This window comes from Triticum urartu, chromosome 7A (genome assembly GCF_056163025.1).
Source record: "Triticum urartu cultivar PI428250 chromosome 7A, HENAU_Tu73, whole genome shotgun sequence".
Classification (NCBI taxonomy): Eukaryota; Viridiplantae; Streptophyta; class Magnoliopsida; order Poales; family Poaceae; genus Triticum; species Triticum urartu.
Genome location: NC_141879.1, coordinates 135,589,817 through 135,611,876, shown reverse-complemented (window position 1 = coordinate 135,611,876; position 22,060 = coordinate 135,589,817). Strand labels below are relative to the sequence as shown.

The 22,060-nt window shown below is 46.3% G+C and overlaps 2 protein-coding genes and 1 pseudogene across 2 annotated transcripts; 2 read left to right on the top strand and 1 right to left on the bottom strand.

Moving 5' to 3' along the window:
• Positions 1–1,483: 1,483 nt before the first annotated feature.
• LOC147958554 (phosphoenolpyruvate carboxylase kinase 2 pseudogene) lies at positions 1,484–1,983 on the top strand (annotated as a pseudogene).
• A 10,422-nt stretch (positions 1,984–12,405) lies between these two features.
• LOC125520956 (disease resistance protein Pikm1-TS) lies at positions 12,406–21,872 on the top strand. The gene is made up of 4 exons (XM_048685994.2): positions 12,406–13,055; positions 13,490–13,939; positions 18,907–21,463; positions 21,543–21,872. The coding sequence occupies exons 2-3, from the start codon at positions 13,935–13,937 to the stop codon at positions 21,434–21,436; spliced, it is 2,535 nt and encodes an 844-aa protein (XP_048541951.2). The 5' UTR covers positions 12,406–13,055; positions 13,490–13,934; the 3' UTR covers positions 21,437–21,463; positions 21,543–21,872.
• Positions 14,733–18,386, bottom strand: LOC125520954 (disease resistance protein Pik-2-like). Its single transcript, XM_048685993.2, has 2 exons — positions 17,374–18,386; positions 14,733–16,877 (listed from the first exon to the last, which is right to left on the bottom strand). The coding sequence occupies exons 1-2, from the start codon at positions 18,369–18,371 to the stop codon at positions 14,756–14,758; spliced, it is 3,120 nt and encodes a 1,039-aa protein (XP_048541950.2). The 5' UTR covers positions 18,372–18,386; the 3' UTR covers positions 14,733–14,755.
• Positions 21,873–22,060: the final 188 nt, after the last annotated feature.

Sequence of the window (22,060 nt, the reverse complement as noted above, 5' to 3'; positions counted from 1 at the left end):
TGCGGCGACCTGCGAGGTTCAAGCGGCGGCTGCCATGAAGGTTGGGCGGCGGCTCTGCCTCGCCATGGTTCCTGCTTTCTCCCAGCCGAGCCCACATCGCACTCGCGCGCCGCACCCTGGCCCGTTTCTGCACGCCCGCCGTTGCTCTTCTGCTGCAGAAGCCGCCGCCTCACTGTGCCTGGCTGCCGCGTGCCCGAGACGACCTCCTGCTCGACCTCGAGTTCCCGCGCACCCGAGCACTTTGCTCGCACCCTTGCCTCAGCCACTTGCTCCCGCGCATCCATGCTAAAATCCGCACGCCCGCCGCTGTCTTCTAGCCGTAGTCGCCGCCGCGTTTGCTCGCCGGCATCACATCAGATGAGCGCTGTATGTTTTCTTTGTAAGGAGCCGAAGCCCGCTTCTTGCATGAAGTCCACATTCAGTTGAGATGGCTAGCACAGCAGTTCTACATACTCGACGCGTTTGGTTCGTGCCATTTTTGCTGTCTCCCGAATACAGTGGATCACGATTACGTTACCAGCGTTTGTTTCGGCAGCGTCGGTTTCAGCGCCCGTGTAATCGTAAACCGTCCTTCACAAAATCGAAAACACCCGATACAGCCTGGTATGGAATAACGACGCTCGTCCTGATCGTTTTCTTCCGCGTGAGGACCAAGAAGCAGCGACTTGCGGTACCATCACCGTATCAATTCACCGCCGCTGAGCGTCGCGGATCTCTAGTCACCTCCGCCGCTGAGCGCCGCCGATCTCCAGTCGCCTCCACCGCCAAGCGCCGGCGATCTCCAGTTGCCTCTGCCGTGGGCGCCGCTGATCTCCATTCGCCGCCACGGTCGTCGTGGGTACCGCCGCCGATCTCGCTTCGCCGATGTCATGGGCAGCGCCGCTGATGTCGCTTCGCTGCCGTGAGCAGCGGCGTTGTTCTGAACGGCTGGTGATCTCATTTTCCATCAAGGGCCATCCCAGCCACCGTCCGTCGTCCGGTCCTCCGGCATAGTCTACAAGGCTAGCGACGGTACTCCACGGTCTTCCTATTCCTTTGCGTGAACCAAACACATCATGTAATCACGTAGCCCCAATCTATTACAGTGTATTCTCATTACAACAGTGAATATATTACCTGAGCTCCAACCAAACGCGTCGTTAAGGTGGAGGGATCAAATCCCCATGGCTCTTACTTTTTCTTCTGCATTTTTTGCTCGCCCGGTGGTGTCAAGTACCGGCAAATTTTTATTTTGATCAAAGTACCAGCAATTATTGAAATAAGAGAGTATTTAACCAAAAACTACCACAATTCGCGGAAACGTGACAGAAAACTACCACTTTACGATTTTGTCCCGAAAACTACCACCTTTTTATTAATCCGTGGCAAAAAACTACCAAGTGTGAAAACTGCTCGCTTTGTCTGGGTTAAACCCGAATCTGACTACCCGACCCCACACATATAAGCGGGCTAAAAATGCAATCGGGTCCCTAGTTTTTCTTAAAAAAAGCAATCCAGTCCCTGCAGCCTGCACCCGGTCGCGCTCCACGCCGCCTTCGACGACACGGACGCCGTGCACCTCGTCGTCGACCTCTGCGCCGGCGGGGACCTCCTCTCGCTCCTCTCTGCCTGTGGCGGCCGCCTCCCCGAGCGCGAGGCGGCGGGGCTGGCCGCGCAGCGTCCGCGCTTGCCGCGTGCCACCGCCGCGGGATCGCGCACCGCGACGTCAAGCCCGACAACCTCCTCTTCGACGCCGCCACCGGCGCGCTCAAGCTCGCCGACTTCTGTTCCGTGGAGTGGTTCGGGGACGGGCGGCCGATGACCGGGCTCGTCGGCACGCCGTACTACGTGGCGCTCGAGGTGGTGGCCGGGAGGGAGTACGGCGAGAAGGTGGACGTGTGGAGCGCCGGGGTGATGCTCCGCAGAGGAGCTCAGCGGCGACAGCGAGACAGCGACAGAGATGCTCGAAATAAGAGGATGTGGCGACAGCTACAAAGTCAATAATTTCACAATTGGATGGTATGAATCAAAGTCTAGAATCTATTGGCTTCAACTTGGAAACTGAAATAAGAGGATATGGCTTTATGTTTACCATTGTTTTTAAGGCGGTAAGGCGACCTAAGGCGCTGGGGGCGCCTTATCGCCTAGGCGACGCCTAAGCGTCTAAGGCGGGCATATTTGTAAGGCGTTGGGGGGGGGGGGGGGGGGCGCCTTATCGCCCAAGCGTCCAAGGCGGGACGCCTTAAAAACAATGATGTTTACAACTTGGAAATGGCCTAATTTTATGTGTTGCTTTACACACAAACTCTCGCTCAATTTAGTTTTCTTGTAGAGTTAAACTTAAGTGAATTAAATTCTAAGTGACACCGCCTGCGCAAATTCTATATTAGAATAGATTTTCTGATGTTGGCTTCAACATTTCATGAAATATTCACATTCTTGAACGCACAAATTCACATTCTCAAAAGAAAAGATAACAATAACAAAGTAGTTATTACTTTTTACAATATGTTTTTATTACAATCCACATATTTTATCTTTATAGGTTCTACAAGTTCTTAAGCTCACTATGAGCTAGGGTTACAATTCACATATTTTATCTTTGTAGAAAATCATAAGTTTCTTTTATAAGGTTTAGTAGGTGCTTCATGTTGTACTGATTAGTTTCCATTAATTTGGAAGATGTTAGCTTCACATTGCTCTCTTTAGCTGCCATTTGCACTTGAAGATCATTATCGAGGCAGGAGGTGAGGAAGTGGTGATCGGGCTGCGAGCTAGGGTTATGGGGTTGGTTGGGCCTTAGGTGCGATGGCCTAGCCGGTTGTCCTGCCTGGCTGGCTGGTTGCTGCTCAAAACAAATTCGATGTATATGGCTTTTCCCTTGCCGATAGCTCGATTTGATTTTTTTTCATGTCTATGCTATAGAAGTGCCTGCAGTATTCAAATATAGTTTCTCACATAATAGTACTGGGCACACTCATTGTTAAAGTTAGTTGTGTTGGAAATATGCCCTAGAGGCAATAATAAAAGTATTATTATTATATTTCTTTGTTCATGATAATTGTCTTTATTCATGTTATAACTGTATTATCCGGAAATCGTAATACACGTGTGAATACATAGACTATAATATGTCCCTAGTAAGCCTCTAGTTGACTAGCTCGTTGATCAACAGATAGTCATGGTTTCCTGGCTATGGACATTGGATGTCATTGATAACGGGATCACATCATTAGGAGAATGATGTGATGGACAAGACCCAATCCTAAGCATAGCACAAGATCGTGTAGTTCGTTTGCTAGAGCTTTTCCAATGTCAAGTATCTTTTCCTTTGACCATGAGATCGTGTAACTCCCGGATACCGTAGGAGTGCTTTGGGTGTACCAAACATCACAACGTAACTGGGTGACTATAAAGGTGCATTACAGGTATCTCCGAAAGTGTCTGTTGGGTTGACATGGATCGAGACTGGGATTTGTCACTCCGTATGACGGAGAGGTATCACTGGGCCCACTCGGTAATGCATCATCATAATGAGCTCAAAGTGACCAAGTGTCTGGTCACGGGATCATGCATTACGGTACGAGTAAAGTGACTTGCCGGTAACGAGATTGAACGAGGTATTGGGATACCGACGATCGAATCTCGGGCAAGTAACATATCGATTGACAAAGGGAATTGCATACGGGGTTGATTGAATCCTCGACATCGTGGTTCATCCGATGAAATCATCGTGGAGCATGTGGGAGCCAACATGGGTATCCAGATCCCGCTGTTGGTTATTGACCGGAGAGTCGTCTCGGTCATGTCTGCTTGTCTCCCGAACCCGTAGGGTCTACACACTTAAGGTTCGGTGACGCTAGGGTTGTGAAGATATGTATATGCAGTAACCCGAATGTTGTTCGGAGTCTCGGATGAGATCCCAGATGTCACGAGGAGTTCCGAAATGGTCCGGAGGTAAAGAATTATATATAGGAAGTGCTGTTTCGGCCATCGGGACAAGTTTCGGGGTTATCGGTATTGTACCGGGACCACCGGAGGGGTCCCGGGGGCCCACCGGGTGGGGCCACCTGTCCCGGGGGGCCACATGGGCTGTAGGGGGTGTGCCTTGGCCTAGATGGGCCAAGGGCACCAGCCCCAAAAGCCCATGCACCTAGGGTTCCACATAAGGGAAGAGTCCCAATGGTGGAAGGCACCTCTAGGTGCCTTGGGGGGGAGGGAAACCTCCCCTTGGCTGCCGCACCTAGGAGATTGGATCTCCTAGGCTGGCGCACCACCCCCCCTTGGCCCTCCTATATATAGTGGGGGAGAGGAGGGACTTCATACACCAGCCCCTGGCGCCTCCCTCTCTCCCCGTTACGTCTCTCTCTCGTAGTATAGGCGAAGCCCTGCTACTGTGACGCCCTGCATCCACCACCACGCCGTCGTGCTGCTGGATCTTCATCAACCTCTCCTTTCCCCTTGCTGGATCAAGAAGGAGGAGACGTCTCCCGTCCCGTACGTGTGTTGAACGCGGAGGTGCCGTCCGTTCGGCGCTTGGTCATCGGTGATTTGGATCACGTCGTGTTCGACTACATCATCCCCGTTCTTTGAACGCTTCCGCTCGCGATCTACAAAGGTATGTAGATGCATCCGATGACTCGTTGCTAGATGAACTCATAGATGGATCTTGGTGAAACCGTAGGAAATTTTTTGTTTTCTGCAACGTTCTCCAACAGTGGTATCAGAGTTAGGTCTATGCGTAGTTCTTCTTGCACGAGTAGAACACAATTTGTTGTGGGCGTAGATGTTGTCAACTTTCTTGCCGCTACTAGTCTTATCTTGCTTCAACGGTATTGTGGGATGAAGCGGCCCGGACCAACCTTACACGTATTCTTACGTGAGACCGGTTCCACCGACTAACATGCACTAGATGCATAAGGTGGCTGGCGGGTGTCTGTCTCTCCTACTTTAGTTGGAGCGGATTCGATGAAAAGGGTCCTTATGAAGGGTAAATAGAAGTTGACAAATCACGTTGTGGCTATAACGTAGGTAAGAAAACGTTCTTGCTAGAACCCTAATTCAGCCACGTAAAACTTGCAACAACAATTAGAGGACGTCTAACTTGTTTTTGCAGCAAGTGGTTTGTGATATGATATGGCCAAAGTTGTGATAAATGATGAATGATCTATATGTGATGTATGAGATGTTCATGCTATTGTAATAGGAATCACGACTTGCATGTCGATGAGTATGACAACCGGCAGGAGCCATAGGAGTTGTCATTATTTTTATATGACCTGCGTGTCATTGTGAAACGCCATGTAAATTACTTTACTTTATTGCTAAACGCGTTAGCCATAGTAGTAGAAGTAATAGTTGGCAAGCAACTTCATGGAGACACGATGATGGAGATCATGATGATGGAGATCATGGTGTCAAGCCGGTGACAAGATGATCATGGAGCCCCAAGATGGAGATCAAAGGAGCTATGTGATATTGGCCATATCATGTCATGTTTATTGTTTGATTGCATGTGATGTTTATCATGTTTTACATCTTATTTGCTTAAAACGACGGTAGTAAATAAGATGATCCCTCATTAAAATTTCAAGAAGTGTTCTCCCCTAACTGTGCACCGTTGCTACAGTTCGTCGTTTCGAAGCACGCCGTGATGATCGGGTGTGATAGATCCTTACGTTCACATACAACGGGTGTAAGACAGTTTTACACATGCAAAACACTTAGGGTTAACTTGACGAGCCTAGCATGTACAGACATGGCCTCGGAACACAGAAGACCGAAAGGTCGAGCATGAGTTGTATAGAAGATACGATCAACATAAAGATGTTCACCGACGTTGACTAGTCCGTCTCACGTGATGATCGGACACGGCCTAGTTAACTCGGATCATGTAATACTTAGATGACTAGAGGGATGTCTAATCTAAGTGGGAGTTCATTAATAATTTGATTAGATGAGCTTAATTATCATGAACTTAGTCTAAAATCTTTGCAATATGTCTTGTAGATCAAATGGCCAACGTTGTATTCAATTTCAACGCGTTCCTAGAGAAAACCAAGCTGAAAGACGATGGCAGCAACTATACGGACTGGGTCCGGAACCTGAGGATTATCCTCATAGCTGCCAAGAAAGATTATGTCCTACAAGCACCGCTAGGTGATCCACCCGTCCCACAGAACCAAGACGCTATGAATGCTTGGCAGACACGTACTGATGACTACTCCCTCGTTCAGTGCGGCATGCTTTACAGCTTAGAGCCGGGGCTCCAAAAGTGTTTTGAGAGACATGGAGCATATGAGATGTTCGAAGAGCTGAAAATGGTTTTTCAAGCTCATGCCCGGATCGAGAGATATGAAGTCTCCGATAAGTTCTTCAGCTGTAAGATGGAGGAAAATAGTTCTGTCAGTGAGCACATACTCACTATGTCTGGGTTACATAACCGCTTGACTCAGCTGGGAGTTAATCTCCCGGATGACGCGGTCATTGACAGAATCCTCCAGTCGCTTCCACCAAGCTACAAGAGCTTTGTGATGAACTTCAATATGCAGGGAATGGTAAAGACCATTCCTGAAGTATTTGCTATGCTGAAATCAGCAGAGGTAGAAGTCAAGAAGGAACATCAAGTGTTGATGGTGAATAAAACCACTAAGTTCAAGAAGGGCAAGGGTAAAAAGAACTTCAAGAAGGACGGCAAGGAAGTTGCCGCGCCCGGCAAGCAAGCTGCCGGGAAGAAGCCAAAGAATGGACCCAAGCCTGAGACAGAGTGCTTTTATTGCAAAGGGAAGGGTCACTGGAAGCGGAACTGCCCCAAATACTTAGCGGACAAGAAGGCCGGCAACACCAAAGGTATATTTGATATATACGTAATTGATGTGTACCTTACCAGTACTCATAGTAACTCCTGGGTATTTGATACCGGTGCCGTTGCTCATATTTGTAACACACAACAGGAGCTGCGGAATAAACGGAGACTGGCGAAGGACGAGGTGACGATGCGCGTCGGGAATGGTTCCAAGGTCGATGTGATCGTCGTCGGCACGCTACCTCTACATTTACCTACGGGATTAGTTATAAACCTCAATAATTGTTATTTAGTGCCAAGTTTGAGCATGAACATTATATCAGGATCTCGTTTAATACGAGATGGCTACTCATTTAAATCCGAGAATAATGGTTGTTCTATTTATATGAGAGATATGTTTTATGGTCATGCTCCGATGGTCAATGGTTTATTCTTAATGAATCTCGAGCGTATTGCTACACATATTCATAGTGTGAGTACCAAAAGATGTAAGGTTGATAATGATAGTCCCACATACTTGTGGCACTGCCGCCTTGGTCACATAGGTGTCAAACGCATGAAGAAGCTCCATGCAGATGGACTTTTAGAGTCTCTTGATTATGAATCATTTGACACGTGCGAACCATGCCTCATGGGTAAAATGACCAAGACTCCGTTCTCAGGAACAATGGAGCGAGCAACCAACTTATTGGAAATCATACATACTGATGTGTGCGGTCCAATGAGTGTTGAGGCTCGCGGTGGCTATCGTTATGTTCTCACCCTCACTGATGACTTAAGTAGATATGGGTATATCTACTTAATGAAACACAAGTCTGAAACCTTTGAAAAGTTCAAGGAATTTCAGAGTGAGGTTGAGAATCAACGAGACAGGAAAATCAAGTTTCTGCGATCAGATCGTGGAGGAGAATACTTGAGTCATGAATTTGGCACACACTTAAGAAAATGTGGAATAGTTTCACAACTCACGCCGCCTGGAACACCTCAGCGTAATGGTGTGTCCGAACGTCGTAATCGCACTCTATTAGATATGGTGCGATCTATGATGTCTCTTACCAATTTACCGCTATCTTTTTGGGGCTATGCTTTAGAGACTGCCGCATTCACTTTAAATAGGGCTCCGTCGAAATCCGTTGAGACGACACCGTATGAATTATGGTTTGGGAAGAAACCTAAGCTGTCGTTTCTAAAAGTTTGGGGATGCGATGCTTATGTCAAGAAACTTCAACCTGAGAAGCTCGAACCCAAGTCGGAAAAATGCGTCTTCATAGGATACCCTAAAGAAACTATTGGGTATACCTTCTACCTCAGATCCGATGGCAAGATCTTTGTTGCCAAGAACGGAATCTTTCTGGAGAAAGAGTTTCTCTCGAAAGAAGTAAGTGGGAGGAAAGTAGAACTGATGAAGTATTACCTCTTGAACCGGCAAATGGCGCAACTCAAGAAAATGTTCCTGAGGTGCCTGCACCGACTAGAGAGGAAGTTATTAATGATGATCAAGATACTTCTGATCAAGCTCCTACTGAAATTCGAAGGTCCACAAGGACACGTTCCGCACCAGAGTGGTACGGCAACCCTGTCTTGGAAATCATGTTGTTAGACAACGGTGAACCTTCGAATTATGAAGAAGCGATGGCGGGCCCGGATTCCGACAAATGGCTAGAAGCCATGAAATCCGAGATAGGATCCATGTATGAAAATGAAGTACGGACTTTGACTGACTTGCCCGTTGAACGGCGAGCCATAGAAAACAAATGGATCTTTAAGAAGAAGACAGACGCGAATGGTAATGTGACCATCTATAAAGCTCGGCTTGTCGCTAAAGGTTATCGACAAGTTCAAGGGGTTGACTACGATGAGACTTTCTCACCGGTAGAGAAGCTAAAGTCCGTCCGAATCATGTTAGCAATTGCCGCATTCTACGATTATGAAATATGGCAAATGGACGTCAAAACGGCATTCCTTAATGGTTTCCTTAAGGAAGAATTGTATATGATGCAGCCGGAAGGTTTTGTCGATCCTAAGAATGCTGATAAAGTGTGCAAGCTCCAACGCTCGATTTATGGGCTGGTGCAAGCATCTCAGAGTTGGAACATTCGCTTTGATGAGATGATCAAAGCGTTTGGGTTTACGCAGACTTATGGAGAAGTCTGCGTTTACAAGAAAGTGAGTGGGAGCTCTAGCATTTCTCATACTATATGTAGATGACATACTTTTGATGGGAAATGATATAGAACTCTTGGACAGCATCAAGGCCTACTTGAATAAGAGTTTTTCAATGAAGGACCTTGGAGAAGCTGCTTATATATTAGGCATCAAGATCTATAGGGATAGATCGAGACGCCTCATAGGTCTTTCACAAAGCACATACCTTGATAAGATTTTGAAGAAGTTCAAAATGGATCAGTCCAAGAAAGGGTTCTTGCCTGTTTTATAAGGTATGAAATTGAGCTCAGCTCAATGTCCGACCACGGCAGAAGAGATAGAAGAGATGAGTGTCATCCCCTATGCCTCAGCCATAGGTTCTATTATGTATGTCATGCTGTGTACCAGACCTGATGTAAACCTTGCCGTAAGTTTGGTAGGAAGGTACCAAAGTAATCCCGGCAAGGAACACTAGACAGCGGTCAAGAATATCCTGAAGTACCTGAAAAGGACTAAGGAAATGTTTCTCGTTTATGGAGGTGACGAAGAGCTCGTCGTAAAGGGTTACGTCGACGCTAGCTTCGACACAGATCTGGATGACTCTAAGTCACAAACCAAATGGTGGAGCAGTAAGCTGGTGCAGCTGCAAGCAAAGCGTCGTGGCGGGATCTACATGTGAAGCGGAGTACATGGCAGCCTCAGAGGCAGCACATGAAGCAATATGGGTGAAGGAGTTCATCACCGACCTAGGAGTCATACCCAATGCGTCGGGGCCAATCAAACTTTTCTGTGACAACACTGGAGCTATTGCACTTGCTAAGGAGCCCAGGTTTCACAAGAAGACAAGGCACATCAAGCGTCGCTTCAACTCCATTCGTGAAAATGTTCAAGATGGAGACATAGATATTTGTAAAGTGCATACGGACCTGAATATAGCAGATCCGTTGACTAAACCTCTCCCTAGGGCAAAACATGATCAACACCAAAATTCCATGGGTGTTTGATTCATCACAATGTAACTAGATTATTGACTCTAGTGCAAGTGGGAGACTGTTGGAAATATGCCCTAGAGGCAATAATAAAAGTATTATTATTATATTTCTTTGTTCATGATAATTGTCTTTATTCATGCTATAACTGTATTATCCGGAAATCGTAATACACGTGTGAATACATAGACTATAATATGTCCCTAGTAAGCCTCTAGTTGACTAGCTCGTTGATCAACAGATAGTCATGGTTTCCTGGCTATGGACATTGGATGTCATTGATAACGGGATCACATCATTAGAAGAATGATGTGATGGACAAGACCCAATCCTAAGCATAGCACAAGATCGTGTAGTTCGTTTGCTAGAGCTTTTCCAATGTCAAGTATCTTTTCCTTTGACCATGAGATCGTGTAACTCCCGGATACCGTAGGAGTGCTTTGGGTGTACCAAACATCACAACGTAACTGGGTGACTATAAAGGTGCATTACAGGTATCTCCGAAAGTGTCTGTTGGGTTGACATGGATCGAGACTGTGATTTGTCACTCCGTATGACGGAGAGGTATCACTGGGCCCACTCGGTAATGCATCATCATAATGAGCTCAAAGTGACCAAGTGTCTGGTCACGGGATCATGCATTACGGTACGAGTAAAGTGACTTGCCGGTAACGAGATTGAACGAGGTATTGGGATACCGACGATCGAATCTCGGGCAAGTAACATATCGATTGACAAAGGGAATTGCATACGGGGTTGATTGAATCCTCGACATCGTGGTTCATCCGATGAAATCATCATGGAGCATGTGGGAGCCAACATGGGTATCCAGATCCCGCTGTTGGATATTGACCGGAGAGTCGTCTCGGTCATGTCTGCTTGTCTCCCGAACCCGTAGGGTCTACACACTTAAGGTTCGATGACGCTAGGGTTGTGAAGATATGTATATGCAGTAACCCAATGTTGTTCGGAGTCCCGGATGAGATCCCGGATGTCACGAGGAGTTCCGGAATGGTCCGGAGGTAAAGAATTATATATAGGAAGTGCTGTTTCGGCCACCGGGACAAGTTTTGGGGTTATCGGTATTGTACCGGGACCACCGAAGGGGTCCCGGGGGCCCACCGGGTGGGGCCACCTGTCCCGGGGGGCCACATGGGCTGTAGGGGATGCGCCTTGGCCTAGATGGGCCAAGGGCACCAGCCCCAAAAGCCCATGCGCCTAGGGTTCCACATAAGGGAAGAGTCCCAATGGTGGAAGGCACCTCTAGGTGCCTTGGGGGAGGGAAACCTCCCCTTGGCTGCCGCACCTAGGAGATTGGATCTCCTAGGCTGGCGCACCACCCCCCCTTGGCCCTCCTATATATAGTGGGGGGGAGGAGGGACTTCATACACCAGCCCCTGGCGCCTCCCTCTCTCCCCGTTACGTCTCTCTCTCGTAGTATAGGCGAAACCCTGCTACTGTGACGCCCTGCATCCACCACCATGCCGTCGTGCTGCTGGATCTTCATCAACCTCTCCTTTCCCCTTGCTGGATCAAGAAGGAGGAGACGTCTCCCGTCCCGTACGTGTGTTGAACGCGGAGGTGCCGTCCGTTCGGCGCTTGGTCATCGGTGATTTGGATCACGTCGTGTTCGACTACATCATCCCCGTTCTTTGAACGCTTCCGCTCGCGATCTACAAAGGTATGTAGATGCATCCGATGACTCGTTGCTAAATGAACTCATAGATGGATCTTGGTGAAACCGTAGGAAATTTTTTGTTTTCTGCAACGTTCTCCAACAAGTTGTAGTGTACGAAAATCAAAGAAAACATGTAGTGTGAAATATGAATGAGATGACATACCTTCTAGATGTCCTTCGACAATTTTTGCTCTACTCTTTATTTATTAGGTGAAAAATAATTGCCTATAGTAGTGCTATATACGGTTTTAGCAAGCACATGTGTTCGCGTTTTTATTATTTCCGTTTTTAAACATAGTACAAACGCAAGCGCTCGTATGTATGAACATATATTCGTTCTTATGAACGCACGCACGCACATTCTATCGCTATGAGCACTTTTGATACACTGAACCGGCACATCATTTTTAAAATTGAGGAAGTCACTATAGACGCCTATGTAGCCAATGGAAATTCTAGCTTCGACTGAACACACATTGTCAAAAGGCCTGGAATAAATCCAGAAAAATACGAGCACCAATGTCAAGTCTAAAATTCGAAATTCCTCAATCTTAAGGTTGCAGCCCATATTTTTATTACTCCCTCCGTTCCTAAATAATTGTTTTTATAGAGATTTCAATAAATGACTACATACGGATCAAAATGAATGAATCTACACTCTAAAACATGTCTACATACATCTGTATGTTGTAGTCCATTTGAGATGGCTAGAAAGACAAATATTTCATACTCGTTGCAACGCACGGACCCTTTTGCTAGTGATAATAAAAAATGTAATTAAAGAAGAAGATTAGGCGGTGCTGGGCCTAGTGAAGTGCCACGCACTGTAGGCGAATGGCCCCCCATCGGAACTCCCATGGCGACTCCCCCCGCCGCCACCGCTCGCCGCCGCCGCCGCCGCCCTCGGCTACTGCGCGGCCCTGGTCTCCCGTGCCGCTCTCCTGCGAGGCCGCGCGCTGCGCCACGCCCGCCAAGGACGAGGCCCGCGTGGCCGCCGACCTAACCGGGTCCTCCAATCTTGCTGCCGGAGCTGGAGGAGGCGCCTCCCTGCACGGGCCGTGATGGCGAATGTGCTGGGCGAGCTCAACGCTCCCGTCAGGCTGAGGAAGTGGGACGCCGCTGCCGCTGAAACCGGCAAGAGGAAGGAGGAGGAGGAGGCTTTGATGGGGCTGGCCACAAGCCTCGTGCGGTCAGCGCACTTGATGTGCAAGCTGAGCTTCCCCCGGTGGAGGCTCTGCGCGAGGACCATTGCTGACGCTGAGCTATGGGAGAAGCTCGCAGCCAGCAGCAGCTCATCGGATAAATCGTGTGGATTCTTCAGTGGCTGCGGATTGGGGAAAACAAAGCTGCCGCTCTTGTTTGATCCCATTCACCGGTGTCCCAAATTGGAGGTTGTTGATAAAGTGAAGGAAGCTATCTTGAACAAATAGCGAGGAGGAGATTGCCGAAAGTTCCCAAGGTATGAATCAATGAACCACTGCGCACGGTTTTTTTGTTACTTATATTCAGTAGATTTCAGAAGCATTTTGAACGAATAGCCAGTCAATTCTCTGCATAAATGTTTATCCTTACTCCTACTACGGAACACGTGACTTTGGTCTTTGGGGAAGATCAAATGGCCATAAGGCGGCGTGCGCTTTTGATAATAACAAGTGTATTTGAGATGCACGGTGCTGTTGAACTTGATACTGAAGAGTTTGGTTTTGCTGAACATCCTAAATTCTGTGTGATTTGTCATGTGCTGGTTCTGCATATAAATTATTATTCAGACAAGGTTAATTCCGGAACTCCTAGAACCGCGGCATTCAGCAACTCTGTCAATCCTTTTGTTGCATTATACACATTCCTAGTAGATGTTTGAACTTTCAAATCTTACCATCAAGTAACCTGCAGGCTGCCTGAGCTTTGCTCTCTGCGGTATGATCTCACCATTCCATTTGCGCGGTATCTTGCCATGAATAACATATATAATGCACTGAGGAGGTACCAGATAGCAAAACTATACAGGAGATATATAACCCATCAAAGGGAAGACACCGAGAATTCTACCAGTGTGACTTTGACATTGCTCTGGAGTATATGAGCCAATGGAGTTCTGACAGAATTGCTGGGTAGGCTAGATATTGGCATGCATGATAGAACTATATCACAGAAAGTTGCTTGATGTCATGCTGGAGTTCTGCGGTGTGCCTCCTGAGAAGTTCAGAATGGTCTGCTCAAGCATCAACAAGCTTGACAAACGGACATTTGAAGAGGTGTAGTAACTACTCTGTTTCTTGGCAGCAGATCATATTGACACTTTGCATCATTCTTTCGCTCTGTCGGCCGAGATGACTAGATGAGGTACCCTGTTTTTTCCCCCCTGCTCCTGGTTTGTTTTTCAGATTAGCATCCTTTTCTGTGATAAATGACTATGTGTAGGATCTGCTCTCCTGAGCTCTCTGAAACCTTACATTTTGGATGTATAAGCAGCCAAAATTTCAAAAATTGTCACTGGTAGTATTGAACTTATATGCATTCGAGAATTCATATGATAAAATATATGACTTTTTTGCCAAAGTCCAAACACAAAAATTGGCTGTTTCCAAACACGAAACATGGCGTAGTTTGCTACAGTATGGTCGCAAAGAAGAAATCTTCGAGCATTGATATACAAAACTGGGGTTCCTTCTTTGCTTCCCTAAGACAACCAAACATGTACAAAGCGGGAGTTCCTGGTGAAATAGGTTAACTCAAACTCTACATTGCCTGCATGCATTTGAAGGCAATCTACCTTTCTAAAACTCCAGCACTTTGGGCAAGAGACCTCCATACACCAACTGAACCATGTGACTGCTATTTAGTTAAATATAGGGTACAGAAATCTCAGTCAAACACATACTGTGGGATATATAAATACCATAACCGAACACGAGGTAAGTTAAAAAAGATCAATAATGGAAGTAACATTACAATAGAAGTAAAAATTACAAGAATCAGTGACGGATTCAACAGTACCACATACATACGCATTACAAGAATCAATAGTGGATGCAGTCTGTTTATTTAGCCCCCGAGAAGGCGACGCAGACTTAATGAAACAACCCCCACTTAATTATACAACACATACCAGATGATTTGTTGGTCAACCGAAAGATAATGTCACATATTCCAATCTCTTCACTCAGTGATTATCTTTGGCCACTTGCTGGCGTACTTTTGATCCAAGTAATTGGGTGTGTCCTTCAAATCATCTACCAAGAACTTGGTTATTTCATCTGCTTGATTACCAACACTGAGATGCACCTCTTGGAGGCTTTTGAGAGTCTCGATGCCGTAAATCCCTTCAAAGGCTTCGAACCGCATATCAATCCTCTCCAGTGCTGGCATTACCTCTTTTCCTGTAACTGCAAAGCTCAGTCTTGGAACCAGAGTTGCAAAGAAGCGAAGCAGCTTTAGACTCTTGAATCCTCCAGGTGGAATAATGATCTCCCTGTCGGTAAGCTGTTTATTTTCCTCAAGGATGTCCACTATGTCCCAATCATCCTTGGCTGCACTGAGTGTAAAGGTGAGCGTAAACAATTTGGGTAGGTCCTGGATGAGCTTGAAAGTATCAGTCCGAAGAACTGTCACAGAAAGGGTCAGCTTATAGAGGTTATTGAGTTCTTTGATCCACTGTGGGGGCCTTTCCATCTTGCCAGACAACTCTAGGCCGATGATGTATCTTGGAGGAGTGGTCATGGTGTCTAGTGAGTTGATAAAATTAGAGCTCTCGTCATTGATTGCCAATGTCTGCAGACCGCAGCTACAGAGGTACTCAATGGAGGAGCGTAATTGTTTGAAGGTCTGACCGCCCTCCCTTATATTGAGCTTGTAAATGGCAAGTTTCCTTAGCCCTGTCAGCTGATGAAGGCTTGCTACAGCTGATGATTCCTCATCGATCTCAATCCCTGACAAGATACGAAGTGCCTTCATCGGCTCCTTGTTCTTCTCATGTGGCAACTTCAAAGCCTTCTTTGTGTTTTTGTTCACTCCAAGCATGCTACGGAGTTGTTTGAGCTGCCCAAAAGCTTTGGGCAGCACACCGACATTTGTCTCCCTTATGTCAAGAGTTTCTAGATACTGGAGCTTCTCGATCTTTGATGGGATCTCAGAAACCTCTGTTCGTCTGAGGCTCAAATACTTCAGCACAAGCATTTTACATATGTCATTCAGATGCTTATCTGTCAAACCCTTCCAGCCCTCAAGATCTAGCACTTGTATTATTCCATTATTGAACGAATGGAAAGGGAGTCGTCGGTTTTGGCTTCCAAATGCTGTCAGTGACCGCACTTGAGACAAGTTCATGCCTTTTGTTGAATTCCCATGCTTGGAACCACTGCTTTGCATGGAGAGTCGACGGACTTTGTTGCTAGGAGTTGGCATCAGCCAATGTCCACCAACAACAGTAATAAAATTCTCTTCGCTTGACTTGGACACGATATATTCCAGGATCATGTCATTAACTTTAAATGATTTGACCTTTCCATTGCTGCTGTGATCCACAGGACGTATTATCTTCCTTCTTACAAGCTGATTGAAGTATGTTTCTGCGACTTCCTCTGCACTCAGCCCTTCCTTCTCAGAAACAAAACATTCTGATATCCACCTCCGGGTCAGACGCTTCTTACTAATTTTTGAGCCCTTGGGGAATATGCTCAAGTACAATGAGCAGGTCTTGAGATCTGCTGGCAAATCATTGTAGCAATAATCAAGTATCCTTGTGACCCCCTCCAATGTAAGGGGAGCCACTTGCTCTGGAAATAATGACTTGCAAACTTTACTCCAATGATCACTCTTTTTTTTGGGGTTGCAGGCAACAAGGCCAGCCATGGTGACTATGGCCAATGGCAGCCCCCCACAGTATTTCCATATCTCCTCATGGACCTCTTCTTTCTCCCCAACCTTCCTGCTTTGTGGATTAGAAAAAGTAGGAACATCCGCTGAACGCAAATGATCAGTTCCATCTCCTTTGGAGGACTCAGTACCAACAACTTGAGATATTTTATCCATTCCTTTACCTTCTTTCCTGCTTGGGGATTCAGAAATACTCTGACGAAATAGGCTTTTGGAGTCGGCATCACTGAGAACATTAACTGTATGGACATAATCAGTTCCATCTCTTTCTGAGCACGCTGCACCAACAGCTTGAAATCTTGTAGTTACTATTACTCTACTACCATTTGTATTATCATGTGGTAACCAATTTCTAATGGTCTCCCATGTTTCTACGGACCATATATCATCAATCAACATGAGATACCTGCCAAGAAAAAGGTAACAAAGTACAAGTGAGATGAAATGTGCTAGCTTATTTAAATTCATGCCACTGAGAAAAAAAGTAATCCTCTGAACAGTCGAAGAGTAACCCCATAAGTATTCATATTTTTGCTTCTAGATTGTAGGTCCAGTTTTAGTACGTTTTAGAAAATTTTACTTATAAATTTATAGTCGTACGAAATTTTCTATTTGTAACTAGTTGGAGGTCAGTTATTAAATTTGCACAAATATTCCTTGTGCAACTTCTTTGATGAAACCTCCATGTGCAGCTTTAACTATTAATCTTTTGGTCTTTAATTATCAAGGCTCCACTAGCTACATTTTTCAGTCACCATTGTACAAACTTCAGAATGAAATTGCTGTGGTAAACAACACAATTTTATCACCGATTTACTACAATTCAGACACTTGATGCATATATGCACAGTCGTTACTATATGTAATTTCGAAAAAAAACAAAAGAAATGATTTTGAGGTACCTCCTTCCAAGAAGGCGTTTTTTGAGTTCTTCGATAAGTTGGTCACGATTCATTGTTTCTATCTTACTCTGCATGCTGCCATCATTGCTTTGCGGCCTGTGACCAAAGAGCAGTGGCACAACTTGCTTCACTGAGCTTTTCATGTCTACCAGTAGGTTTTTCTTCTTCAACTTCCCTATGTTGTTGCCCTCCTGCCCCTCCTCCTTTGGCTTAATTTGACTGTTTGCTGGTTTGATTTGCCCAAGAACATCCCGGAGGATTTCATCTTCATCGAAGTTCTGAGACACCGTGACTGACGCCCGGCAATCAAATTCATTCCTGAAATCTCGGTACAGTGCCATGGCAATGGTGGTCTTTCCCACACCACCGAATCCAATCAAGGACACAACAGCTCGATGAGAGCCTTTATCACGTTTGGTTAGCCAACCCCCGAGCTTCTCCATGTCCACCTTCACTCCCACGGGGTTCTCTGTGCGGATGAGCTGACGGCTTGCAACCAAATGCTCAGCAATGCCATACGTAACAGCATGGGTTGCTCCGGCTCCAGAGCTTGTTCTTGGGTTTGGGTTGTTTACTCCATATCTGTTGCGTCGCTCAGCAATGTATTGTGCCCAGACCTTGAGCTCGGCAATCTTGGAAGCAATGTCTCGGCGAGGCCAGAATGTCCATACCTCGTAGATTGCCGTCACGATGAAAGAGCATCTTGCATCGCTGAGGGAGTCTTGAGGGAGCCGATGAGCAAAATCATCGATGCAGTCTTCCATGTCATATGCCATGTCACGGATCTGCTTCATCCAGTTCTTGAGCCGGCGATCATGGTCGTCCAGGGCAGAACCGAGGTCCCCAAGAAAGGCCTGCATGCAGGCGAGCTCGTCGTTGATGTACTGGATGTCACCGCGGACACCCCGGATCAAAGTGTACTCTTGGGCAAGGAGGCCGCCCAGCTTGCCAAGGAGAGATCTCATGGTGGCTTCCGAAGCACCCACTACAAACTCCATCTTCTCCTCTGCTTTCAATAAAGGTCTTCTTTTTTCTGTGCAAGACTTCACCAATACAATCTGTCCCCTGTTGTTGTTGCTCTATGAAAGATGAAAAAAGATAGATAAGGGTACGGTCACCATCGAAAATAATTAAATAGGAAAAAGGCTCCACATGTCTATATAGGATAAGGGTGCGGGACAGATCATTGATAGCAAGCAAGAGAGTAAAGTTGACCGAAAATGGGAAAGTGGGGGCAGATGCCGATGTCCATCGTGAATATATAGTATATCTGAAACAACACACCCATGCAATTGCCATTATATTGATGACCTTTCCGTTCCGTAGCATGGCTCGGGCAGCCTTGCTATAACTACAAAGAAGCTGGGGGGCTGTGGCATGTTAACGTGCGCATGTTCTCATGCAGTCAATTGATTGGCCACAACTATATATATATACGATGTAGAATGTGAACTAATCAAGAACAAATTTATAGCCTCATGCGGCGTCTGACGTCTACTAACTATCGTATTCTTGTGCAACCAACTTGCGTAGGTACATAGTAATAATTGATGACATATGGCATCGTGGAGAATGGGATGTCATCAGCAAGTCTTTTCCAGAAAATAATCTGGGCAGCAGAATTGTCATGACAACTCGTATTCATTCTGTACCAAGAGATGACTTCATTACTAACAAGCTCTACATCAGAATGAATCCTGAACGGAATCGCAGAAACAGAAAATGGCTCTACGCATTTGGTGAGAAAGATCTTGCTGCTTGGATGAAGCTTCACATGGTTGGCGAAGGTTTTGACTGTGACCATCCTATTGTGCACATGTGTGGTGGTGTGCCGTTAGCACTGCTTTGCATGTTTTCAGCAATGAGAATAGTCCGAGAGGAACAAGAACAGCTAGGTGTGCATGTAAATGCATGTGATGTGCAAGATATGATTGAGAAGCAAGTTAAGCGAAGTGGAATTCAGAACACTCCAGGGTTTGAACCATTGGTAGAGAGTTTGCAGCTTGGCTACGCCGATCTTCCTCACCATATGTTGAAGACTTGCTTGCTATACTGTAGTATATACCCTGAGAATTACCAATTTTACAGGGATCAACTGGTGATGCGATGGGTCGCTGAAGGATTTACTTATAAAGTGGATGAAGCAGAAGGATATTTTGAAGAGCTTTGCGACAGAGGTTTATTGATGCAGCAGAATCATGCCAGTATCTACCAATTGAATTCGATGATGCGAAATTTCCTTAGATGGAAATCACATGAAGATAATTTCGTTACTTACAGTTCCGACATCACATCTTCATATCCCTGTCGAATCCATCGGCTATGTATTGACAAGCATTCAGGTGATGATGGTGCACTGGAGGGGGTGGAACCCTTCTCTGGATTGGACTGGTCTCAGATTCGATCTCTTGTTGTTTTTCAAGCTCCTCCGGGACTCCCCTTTGAGAAGTTGGAACGCGTGCGAGTGTTGGATCTTCAGTTTGAAAAGGCTCTTGGGAATCATCATGTGAAGGATATTTGTGGACTGCTCCGTGTGAAGCACCTATTTGGTCTAAAGGGATTGGGAATTAGTGAGCTACCACTAGAAATAGTGAGGCTGCACTATCTCGAGACTCTAAACGTAAGAGGTATGTGGATCAGAGAGCTACCCCGTGAGATTGGGAGACTCAAGAAGTTGAAGAATCTATATGTGAGTTTTCACCCAAGGATCACGGAGTTGCCCATAGAGATCGGAGACCTGCAGAATTTAGAGATATTGTGCATGAGTGGAACAGATATCACAGAGCTGCCTAGGGAGATCATCGGGAGACTGAAGAAGTTGAAGACTCTAGACGTGATGTGCCCAGGGCTCAGGGAGCTGCCCAGGGAGATCGGGGACCTGCAGCATTTAGAGACTCTGGACCTTGGTGGTAGCGAAGGGATGACCACTCTACCACGGGAGATTGGGAAATTGCAGCATTTGAAAACCCTGAAGGCATGTTGGACATGGATCACAAAGCTGCCAAGTGAGATCGGTAACCTCCAGAATTTGGAGACTCTTGACCTGATTTACAGCCCCAGGCTCACAGAGCTGCCTCGTGAGATTGGGAATCTGCAGAATCTGGAACGACTGCTCTTGAGTGCTACAGGGGTGGTAAAGCTACCAAGAGAAATCGGGGGGCTAAAGAAGCTGAAAATTTTGGATTCGAATGAGACCATCGGTGTACTACCGTGGGAAGCAGGTCAGCTTTCAAAATTGGAGGGAGTGCCCGAGTGCGTGCGCCAAGCTTGGAAGAATAGTGATCTTGTGTCTTGTGTGCTAGCCACGGAGATCCTGTTCATTAAAATGCTTCGTTTTGAAGGTGATACGGGGGGCCTAATTGTTGGCACAAAACACATGCACATTCCCCAGTGGATCAAGGATCACTTCAACGACCTTCGCTCCTTGGATATCAGGATATGCAAACTAGAGGAGGAGCAGGATCTCAAGATTCTGCGGGAGATGCCTCACCTGGGTGACCTTACGCTAAGGCTGGAGGTCGTCCCGAGAGATCCCATAACCATCAGCGGTGAAGGTTTCCCAAGGCTCTACGGACTCGTTGTTGACAGCCGCGTGCCACCGGTTGTCACCTTCCAGGAAGGAGCGATGCCTATGCTGGATATGCTTGTGTTCGAGTTCCAGTTCTACGGTGGCCCACCACCAGCTGCAAATAAAGTAGACCCTCAGCTGGGTATCAAGCACCTTGGGTGCCTCCGGTGGGTCGAATTTAGATGCAACGAGGAATGGTATGGAGGAGCAGCAGAGAGCAGGAGCCCGTGCATGAGCGACATGATTGACATGGCCAGGAAAGAAGCCCAGGAGCATCCCAACAAGATCTACTTTCTTGTCACTGGCCGCGAGAAAGAGGAATTTGCAGCAATCAAGGAGAGCGCACAGGCTTCCAGCAGCGGGACAAGCAAGATCGACGACACTCCAAATAGTGGGAGGGGCGAGATCCAGGAGGAGGAAGAGACTTTTCCAAGGAACGAGAGCGGAAAGGTTTCCGGCAGTGGGACGACTGGCGAGATCCAGGAAGAAGCGTGATTGGGTTTCTTGACGAGTATTGCTGAGGTAATACTCTTGGCTCTTAATTTCCTTGTTTTCCATTTATTACGGCCACTAGCTAACTATATATCTTCCTAATTTGCAGGTTGGCTGGCTGGTTATTTCATCATCGTAATTAACGACTGCCTCAATATAATCTATCTGCAACCATCTTCAACTATATATCTATGCATGGCTCTTCTTCTTCAGGCTTTCTCCATCTGATGCTAGCTGTTGTTTAATTTCCGTTGTCATATGCAACAAAAGCTTCCAAGTTGAGTTGGCCCTTCAAAGCCACATGTATCTGTATATGTATGCCACTTCAAAGGAGCGTCTGCCTTGCAGCGTGGAACACTTTGAATTAGGGCCCGGCCCGGTATTGTCATGTAATTTAATTGTAATCCCTTCGAAGGGAGCCAACAATTTGCTCCTCTTATCTACTCCCTCCGTTCTAAAATAGATGACCCAACTTTGTATTAAAGTTAGTATAAAATTGAGTCATCTATTTTGGAACGGAGGGAGTAGTAGACTAGGTTTTATCATGCACTTAATTGCTACCAAAACTCTCTTGTTATTATTATGTAAAAATAAATGTAATGTTTTTTGTTTTTCGTTTGTAATCGA

Bases quoted from the DNA above. Each gene is read 5' to 3' on its own strand.
- LOC125520954 (XM_048685993.2), bottom strand. From the start codon at position 18,371: ATGGAGTTTGTAGTGGGTGCTTCGGAAGCCACCATGAGATCTCTCCTT. The intron at 16,878-17,373 runs GTACCTCAAAAT...TTTTCTTGGCAG, and splicing joins AAACGCCTTCTTGGAAGGAG to GTATCTCATGTTGATTGATG.